The sequence below is a fragment of the Zosterops lateralis genome (genome assembly GCF_965231275.1).
Source record: "Zosterops lateralis genome assembly, chromosome: 21".
NCBI lineage: Eukaryota > Metazoa > Chordata > Aves > Passeriformes > Zosteropidae > Zosterops > Zosterops lateralis.
The window spans coordinates 4170128-4180232 of NC_139781.1; the positions used below are offsets into that span (position 1 = coordinate 4170128).

Below are 10105 nucleotides of genomic sequence, written 5' to 3' on the forward strand. Positions count from 1 at the left end.
TCCCCTAACGAGCAGCAGCTTCCAGGGCAGCACAGCTGAAGAAATGCGGAGACCTCTATACAGCAGCTGCCGACACACTTTCCCTGTTAAACAAAATCTCTTTAAGTGTAACTGAAAAAAAAAAAATCTTCTCTTTCACCTAGACACCCTGTGAAAAGAATTCCTTAATGGATGTCAGCTGAAAGGTACAAAAATAAACCTAAAAGATCCACAGCAATAATAATTTTTTAAGCTGGTATTGGTGATGTGAAGTAAAATCTAGTCACTAAATAAATTCCACTAGGAAACCTAAGGAAATGTAAAGCAGCAGCAACCTCTGTGAAGTGTGGCTGTGCTACCAAAGCAAACATCAAAGCACTGAGACTGAAGCACTAAAACCAAACAATATAATGTTACTAAAAGACTCAATTCCCTATCTCTGTTGTTTGCAAACACTAGAACACTGAAAACATTTCTGTTGGAAAAAAATAGCTTTTTTTTTTTTTTTTTCTGAAGGGAAAATACCTTTTGTAATTGGTTCTGCTTCACTGGAGAATAATAAATAACAATATCTTAGCTGCTGCCAGATGTAACATGGCACTTGTTCTGCAGGCATATCTGGAAAGAGTTAATGACTTTCTTTTAAAATAATACTTCTACTTTTCTCAGTGTTTCAGTAACAAATGCTTTTAATTACCCAGGGGAAGGAGCCATCAGACAATCAGCACTGGAAGGTTTCAAGCAAGTACCTTGCTCAAAGATGGATGCAATTCCAGCCAAATGTTCCAAGTTCAACTAAAGTGATACCATTTCACCTCCTCCTTGATGTGAGACCATTTTGAAGGCTGATTCTTCAGCAGCTCCTTGCAGCACTTCAATTTTGAACCTGACCTAATGCACAGCCATAGATGCTGTGGATTCCAAACATAAAGAGTTGACATGTTAGCATATTAATGCACTCAGATGTCACATAAATCATTGGAAGACATTTTACTCAGTGACTCAGAGATCTGGCAATACACATGCAAAGCCTCTTTAGCTCTTAAATACAAAGCAACTTCCTTTTGGCAAAGTCCTGATTAGAACAACATTGATTGTAGTTATTTATAGCTTAAATGCTATTGCTGAAAATTTCTCCAAGTTGTAGATACTGTATTATTAACTACAGTAAAGCTCTAAAAATCAGTCAGCAGAGGCCACTTCAATCTCTGCATGATAATAAAGGATTATTATGTGCAGTAACCTATTTATGAAAAGGAAACAGTGTGCTTCTTTCAGACCCCATCAATTGCTTTAATAAGGAATTGAAAAGCCTGGCCTACTTTATATGCAGATCACCATCCCAGTTGCATAAGGATTTAGAACAGACAAAACAAAACTGGTTTTGTTGTAAATAAGGACTGTTTGTTTAAATTGCACAATAATGTTTGCATCTAAAAATTATTTAGAAGCTAATAAGGCTTAATAAAGTTTGACTGTATGCTTGTTAATAAAAATGGTTTCAATATTCTCCATGAAGGAAAAGTAAATTGAAGGTGATAACATAAAGCTTGAAGCAAAACAGGCCTGAGTTAATGAGAAAGGAGAAGACTCACTGCATTTGTTCACTGTTGGGCTTAAGAAAACCAGTGTTGAGAATGGGATTCAGTTGACATAAAACATTTTATAAAATTCAAGACGGTGAACTTAATGGTAGTTTTCTCTATTAGATTAGAATTACTGCAGTATTACTTCTGCTTTAGAGACAAAAAGCACATAGACATAATTCAGACTACCAAAAGTTAGTGGGACGCACACACTGATTTCAGCCACCTTGATTTGGAGGACTCCGGGGTTCAAATTTTACCTTTGGCATGGGTTCATTTGCCTGTATGTTAATAAATTTAATGAGGTGTGGGATGACCCCTGCTGGTGTCCCTGCTTATGAAAAAAAAAAAAAAAAAATGTATCTGGCAGGAGGAGGACATGTTAATTTAGGTCCAAAAAGTTACAGATATAAACTCTGTCCCAAAATGTATAAAAATACCTAATCCAATGCATAGAATATTATGAGTAATGTTCTGTTAACTATGAAAATAATCTTAAGCCATCGAACATTACTGTGTTAGAGCTGCAATGCAATGTATTAAGAAGGACATTAATTGTTCAGTTCACTATGACATTGTGTTAAACATCTTTTATTAATGAGCTGTTATTCCCGGCTGAGGCATTTGATAACCTCTAGTCCATTGCTAAATCCTTTCAGTTGATTTCAGTGAGTCACTCTAAACAAACCTAGAGGGAAAAAATACCCCAATAATTTACATTTGAGTCTGTAAGGTCCTAGAACTAGAGCCATTTAAAGAAGGGCAGCTTTCCTATAAATCAAACCTTCTGATTTAATGCAGCTGACATATAGATCTATTTTACAATTTTTTTTAATTTCAAAAATACAACACATTAAAATAGGTTCAATTTATCAAAGCTAAGAGCAACAATTAAGTAATAATGTACTTAAAGTGCAAAGGCACTTTAACACAAAAAAGTGACGCCCAGTGGCTATAGTTGGTAATTGAAACAGCAGTACTGTATATTATTATTTACAAAAGAAAGTCATAGTCCAGGAAAAAAGATCTTTGGAGATCTTCTACATAATACATTAAGTTTCCATTTTGAAATGAAAAGGAAAAACAAAACAAAACAAAAAACAAACAAAACAACAGAAACCCCAAAGACCCCTTTCCTCATTTCCTTCGAAATCAAAAAGAATTATGCAAGATCTATTACAGAAAGATGCATTTTGCAATGACAGTTCCTAGAGAAGGGTCAAAAGGAGAGAGATTCAGAAATAACTTAAAGGGAACGTTGTAAAAGCAACACCACATCCCTGCTATGCTGCAAGGGTTCCTTTTCTCTCTCACTCCTTCTCTGATTTAAAAAAGTGGAAATGTTGGGAATGCGACAGATGACATCAGTACTGAGTTCAGACTCAAAGAAATGTGAATGCTGAGCTCATTTAAAAAAATTTCCTTTGTCTCCCACCTCCCCCCTCACAGCTGACTGATTGCAGTTTGTTTTTCCAGAACTTCGAGGTAGTCTGGTTCTGTTTGTAGCTTTCCTTGGAGTAAAGGATGCTCAGGTTTAGACTGTTCTGCAAAATATTTCCTGGGAGTTCCATATAAAACAGTTTTATTTATCCTGTCCTGGTTTTGGCGTCTGGATTCATATGAAGGGGCAAACTGCCTTTTGGGTAAGGTACAAAAGTTATAATGAACTAATCCTCCGGTGGGGAGTTCCTTGACCCTCTCTGCAATATTTTGATAGAGCAGCTCTGGTTCCCTTGGTGAGGACTGCTTTTCCAGTAATTCAGCTGCACTGATGGTAAATGCAAGACTGGTGGGGTCTTCTTTTTTGTGGTCAAGGCTGCTATAGCTAAACTCATGGAGATTCCTGTAATAGGCAACTGGATCCCCTTCCTTTTGCATGTAGATTGGGTTTTGGCACATCTGTCCCACAGGAGGGGGAATGTAGTTATAAACATGTCCCTCAGTTTTATCGTGGCTCTCAGTGTTGTAGGACCCATACTGGAGCTGAAATGAACTAATATCTACGTTGTTGGCACTGCTGGGTATGCTCTGCACCCCCTTCCGGCGCTTAAGGACGAAGACAAACAGACCTGCCCCAAAACAAACAGACAAAATAAACACAACCAGCAAGCCTAAAATGAGGACGGAGAGCGGGACTTCAGTGTGTAATTCTGGGTAGGTGCTGGGTGACACGCCCAGATGGGGGGTGTCTGTGTTCTGGTTCATGGAGAGGACAGAGGAATCTGCCAGGTTGGGGTTCTCTGGGCATATGGCTTCTTTGCTCAGGAATTTCAGGTGCTCTCCAGAGTGCTTGGTGGGAGACTCGCATATCACTTCATTGATAACTACAGGGGGATTTGCCTGCTGGTTGTTCTGGTCAGTGACTTTCTCTATCCAGTTCCTCAGCCCCAGGATGTCACACGTGCAGTCCCAAGGGTTCTCCTGGAGGTCTATCTGAATCAGAGCTGAGAGCTGGTCCAAGACTCCTCTCACAGGCAGGTGAGAGAAATGGTTGTTCCTAAGGTTGAGCCTGGTGAGGGAGGTGCCTCCAAAGACATTATCAGGCAAGGATCTGAGCAGGTTGTTATTGAGAAACAACAGGTGGAGATTACTCAGAGCATCAAATGTGCGTGGCAGGATCTCCTTAATGACATTGTACTCTAGGTAGAGATATTGCAGGCTGTGCAGCCCTTCGAACATGGATCGGTACAGGACCTCAAGGTAGTTGCCATTAAGGTAAAGTCTGCGTAAACTTGTGAGGTTTGTAAAGGCACCTTCTTGTATCACTGCAATCCTGTTATTCCCCAGATGCAGCAAATCCAGGGAGCTGTACTCTGTGAGATCCGTCCTATAAATGACTTGCAGATAGTTACTGGTAAGGTAAAGTTTCTTTGGACTGGTTGGCCTGGGGTGGAGGTCGGAGATGTTACTGATCTTTTTCTCTTGGCAGTTAACATTCAGGCCATTGTCTGAGCTCTGCGACGTGCAGATGCAGCCAGCTGGGCAGGTGATGGGCACAGGAGACTTTGTCTGGTAAACCATGATAGGTCCAAATATTTGCCTGTCTTTTGACACAGAGACACGAGGGGTGGGGCGGTTCCTAGTTTTGGGTGGCCGGCTGGCTTTTGGGGCCCTGGTGGGGTTGATGGCAGAGTTGGCTGTGGGTGACAACCTCGAGATGTGTGGGTCTGAGAGGACAGGGTGCTTCTCCCTCTGGCCTGAATCACTGGAGCTTTTCCTAGGGCAGAGATCTTGCCTGGTGAGCTGGGTCACATCCTTCCCATGAAGCCTGAAGGGGGTTTCACAGACTATCTCACCCACAAACACGGTGATGGTGTCCAGCCAGGCCTTGAGCGGCAGCAAGTCGCAGGTGCAGTTCCAAGGGTTTTCCTCCAGCTGGATTTCCATGATGCCTCCGATGTGCTCCAGCACGCCAGCAAAAGGCATCATCTTCAGCCTGTTCCCCCGCAGGTCCAGGTGAGTGAGGAGCACAAAGCGGAAGACGTTGCTGGGCAGGGACAGCAGGAGGTTGTCATTGAGGATCAGCACCTTGAGCTTGTTCAGCTTGCTGAATGCCCCCGCCTCGATGGCACTGATGTAATTGTAATCAGCCTGCAGGTACTCGAGGCTCTCCAAGCCCAGGAAGGTGTCTTCCTTCAGCACTTCCAGCTTGTTGTTGTTGAGGTGCAGCCTCTTGAGGGTGCGGAGGCCGCTGAAGGCGCCGGTGCGGATCTCCTGCATGTCGTTGTTGCCCAGGTGCAGGGTCACCGCGTTGGAGTAGTTGACAAACTCATTGGGGAACAGGCGAGTCAGAGCGTTCCCATTGAGAAACAGCTGGTAGATCTTGGAGGGGGGCGGCAGGAGGAGGCTGACGGTTGTAAATCCCTTGTTTTCACAATTAATGTTCAGCACGTTCTCCTTCTCCTCGCAAGGGCAGCGGCTCTTGCTACAAATGTCTTTGGCAGGTTTGCGACTCTCTGTCCACGAGATCCCAGCCACTGTTAACAAACTGAGCAACCAAACACCCTTCAGCATCTTTATGCGCCGTCGGTCCCCGCTTTGGTACCTACAGTCAAACCTTTCGAGACAGGTAAGGAGAGAAAGAAGAAACCCCCAGTGAACACGGCCGGGAGCAGAGGCTGCACGGGGAGAGCGAGAGCAGCTCGGAAGGCTGGGGGGGAAGGGGAGCTGCAAGGCAGCGACTTCCGAACTCCTCTGGAATCCTCCCCCCCCCTCCTCCTCCTCCTCCTCCCTTCTCCTCTCGGGAAGCGCCTGCGGAGCTGCCGTGGGGGAAGCCCCGTCGGGGAGCTCTCCGAGCCCCGGCTCTCTCAGGCTGGGCTCTCCACCCGCTCCCCGGCACCGGGATCCCATCCCCGCCGCCCGTCCCGGGGCCGGGGCGCACCGGCATCACAAACCGGGGGACGCCAGGACCGACAGCAAACCCGGCAAACCCTCCCCGCCCGACCCGACCCGCCGCGCCCGTACCTGCTCTGGGGGCTCCCGAGCGGGCAGTGCGGGCAGTGGCCGAGAGCCGCCGCGCCCCGGGAGCCAGGAGCCCGGCGGCGAGCGGCATCGCCCGCTCACGCCTCAGCAGGAGCCCAGCGGAGCGCCGCCGTCCCGTCCCGTCCCGTGTCCCGTTCCCCTGCCCCGTCCCGGCTGTGCGGGAGTCGGGCCGGGCGCGGCGGGCGGGAGGGAGCGCGGGGCCGTGTGCGCGGGCAGTGCGGAGCCGCCGCTTTTGCCGGGTGCCCCGCGCGGAGCCGCGCTGACGTCAGCCGGGGGCGGGGGGGACACGTTTTTTCCCAGCCCCCCTGTCCCCGTCCTCGCCCCCCCCCTTCTCTTCCCTTCCCTTCCCTGGCGGTGGCTCTCGCAGCCGGCTCCGCTCCCGGCTCGGCTGCTTCTCGCCGGAGCGCTCTGACAGCACCTGCAGGACAGCGCGGGCACTCGGAGCCGGGAAGGGGAATCAGGTAACGAGCGGATTTACCTGGGTCCGGAGAAAAAAAAATTTTTTTGGCCCCCGAGTGGCTGAGAATCCGTGCCCTCAAAACAGAGAGCGAGTGAAGCAGCTTGTTCGGCGAGAGGCGGCCGGCGGGCGCGCACGCACCGCACACACACGCGCAGCGCGCACAGACACGCGCGCAGCCCGCACACATCCCCCGCGCACGCCGCGCATCTCACACCGCACACCGCACATCGCACATCTCACACCGCACATCTCACACCGCACATCTCACACCGCACATCTCACACCGCACATCTCACATCTCACACCGCACATCTCACACCGCACATCTCACACCGCACATCGCACATCTCACATCTCACACCGCACATCTCACATCTCACACCGCACACCGCACATCGCACACCGCACATCTCACACCGCACATCTCACACCGCACATCTCACACCGCACATCTCACACCGCACACTGCACATCTCACACCGCACATCTCACACCGCACATCTCACATCTCACACCGCACATCTCACCTCTCACACCGCACATCTCACACCGCACATCTCACACCGCACATCTCACACCGCACATCTCACACCGCACATCGCACATCTCACACCGCACACCGCACATCGCACATCTCACACCGCACATCTCACATCTCACACCGCACATCTCACATCTCACACCGCACATCTCACATCTCACATCTCACACCGCACACCGCACATCTCACACCGCACACCGCACATCTCACACCGCACATCTCACACCGCACATCTCACACCGCACATCTCACACCGCACACCGCACATCTCACATCTCACACCGCACATCTCACACCGCACATCTCACACCGCACACCGCACATCTCACACCGCACACCGCACATCTCACACCGCACATCTCACACCGCACATCTCACCTCTCACACCGCACATCTCACACCGCACATCTCACACCGCACATCTCACATCTCACACCGCACATCTCACACCGCACATCTCACATCGCACATCTCACACCGCACACTGCACATCTCACACCGCACATCTCACATCTCACACCGCACATCTCACATCTCACATCTCACACCGCACATCTCACATCTCACACCGCACACCGCACATCTCACACCGCACATCTCACATCTCACAACGCACACCGCACATCTCACACCGCACATCTCACACCGCACACCGCACATCTCACACCGCACATCTCACATCTCACATCTCACACCGCACATCGCACATCTCATACCGCACATCTCACATCTCACATCTCACACCGCACACATGCATGATCTGGCTCCTGGAGCAGCGGTGCTGCAAATCTCCGATCTGGCATCAGCATTGATCCCCCGCTCCGCCTGGAGCAGCTCCTCTTTTCCCACGCTGCCGTGCCCAGCTCTGCCCGGCACGTTTGGTGTTCTACATGTTCAGGGAAGTTCAACACTTGCCACTAAACCGGGCTGTGGGGCAGCGGCAGTCCCAGGCTCAAATCCCTACACCCTCTGGAATTCTCTCCCCCGAATACTGAGATTTAACCACATCTAACATCTCCAGGCTGGGTTAGTCCCACTGCCCCACTCAAATGTTGAGGTGTAGCTGCCTTTATAAAGAACGAGGTGCTGGACCTGGGTTGTTGGGACTTTGCTTAAGTTCCATGCTCTGGGCACAGATCTGTGTGATGGGAAAGGATGGCTGCTCTTGGTCTCTGCCTAAAGGTAAAACTTTGGGTTCACACTGCGGGGAGGGGACAAAAAGACACTCTACAGGGAATTTCTGAAGTGCCAGCAGGGCAGGGTGTGCTATTGCCAGATTCTTACAAGGCACTATACTCGCTTTACTTAGTCTCTAGAATTTAAAGGTTTGCTGCCAAAAGAGTTGGCAATAGTGGTACTGTCATCTCGTGGTGTTCTTTAGCCATTATGTATCAGAGCCCACGTTTTAGGAGCAGCAGAAATCTACTGTCTATTCTTATCTCTCTCTTGAGGCTGGAGAAGGTAACACCCTGCAGCAGCCAGCACAGATGCCTTTGCAGTGCTCCTGGACAGGAATAGTGCCGGAGTTTGCCTTTGGGATTGGAGCAGTTGCAGCTTCCCTACCTAAAACTTGGAGAGGTTGTGACAAGAGCAGGAGCATCCCACACTGGAGCACGCTTTTGGTGTGGTGCTGTGTGAATTTCAACAAGATTGTTCCAAGAGCTGCTCCATTCTGTCTCTCTTTATCCAGTTTTAATTCAGGAGCAGAAATTGCTAAGTTCAGAAAGGATGTGTGTTGCATATCTGCTGTTCTACGACACTAATACACCAGCAGGCAGATTATTATACTGTGAGATTTTTTGCTTGTTTTCTGCTCTAAACACGAGGATATGATGTTTGGGGACCAAAATTGGACTAGTTACAGACTGTAGCAAATCCTGTTTTCAGCTCTTTCTAACACACTCTGGGGGCATGAGCCTAAAAAGTGAGGGTAAAAGGAGACCCGGGTTGATTTTTTTTGTTTTGTTTTGTTTAATTATTTTAAGAAGGGAGTATGTTCACACACACCTGGCCCACATAGAGGCACAGAGATGCTCCTGTAACCTCCCTTCAGCACATCTCACCTAGCAGCCCAGCAGGCTGAAAGGCACAAATGAAGGCACAAGTAAACCCAATGCCACTTTCCCCTTGTCTCCCAGTGCACATTTGTTTTGTGCCCATGAGTTCCAGCCAGGTGCAGCTTTCTGGTGAGCAAGGACCTGGAATTGGCTTGTGAAAGGCAACGAGCACTGTCCCACTCTCCTGTGTTTACTAATCCGTGGGAAATGTGGTTGTGGCACTGCTGCTGCTGCCTTGGCAGGGAAGGCATGGCATGCCTCAGCAATAATTACCACATCCATGTGGGATGGAAGGAACAGCATGTTAGGGGATTGCAACAGTAATAAGACACAGAGATGATACTGATTCTATTACACTGCAAATGCATGCATATAATAACCATGGTTGTAGGAGGAGGAACAAGGATTAAAAAAACCCCAACAATATATAATAGCTTCAGCTTTTTATTTAGGAACAAAGTCCTGATTTCTCAGCACGCCTGAAGTGTTTTATAATCCCTTCAATTAAAAACAGAGTATAAAAGGACAGCTTTTTTTTTTTCCCACCTGTTTTACTGCCTTTTTATTTTATATGCTGAATGCAGGAGCATTTCCAGGCTGTGACTATCTGGGAGCCTCCAGGGATGGAAGGCCGGGAGGTAGGTTGGTACAGCAGCCCATGAGGGCTTGGGGAAACTCAAGAGTATGCCTGATTTGTAAGCACTGTGGAGGTCCCAAATATTTAGCTGTGTTCCCTCATGCTCATTTTTGTTCAAAGTCATGAAGTCTCAGTACAGATTCATAGATTATGAGGCTAAATAGGACCATTGTGGCTTTTGGATCTTGCATAACCCAAGCCACCAGCTAAACTGGAATTAATTCCTGTTCAAACTAGATCATACTTCATAGGAAAAAGAAAAATAATGAAACCCAATAACATAGACAGGCATATTTTAGCAACTGCCTATGGTGAAAATCTGCTGTCGTGTTCGGTAAATTGGTTTGGTAAACCAATAAGTTT

At 48.0% G+C, this 10105-nt stretch overlaps 1 protein-coding gene across 1 annotated transcript; it reads right to left on the reverse strand.

Annotated features, from left to right (window-relative positions):
* Positions 1-1730: 1730 nt before the first annotated feature.
* On the reverse strand, positions 1731-6065 carry SLITRK2 (SLIT and NTRK like family member 2). Its single transcript, XM_083876486.1, has 2 exons — positions 6030-6065; positions 1731-5622 (listed from the first exon to the last, which is right to left on the reverse strand). The coding sequence occupies exon 2, from the start codon at positions 5577-5579 to the stop codon at positions 3009-3011; it is 2571 nt and encodes an 856-aa protein (XP_083732612.1). The 5' UTR covers positions 5580-5622; positions 6030-6065; the 3' UTR covers positions 1731-3008.
* Positions 6066-10105: the final 4040 nt, after the last annotated feature.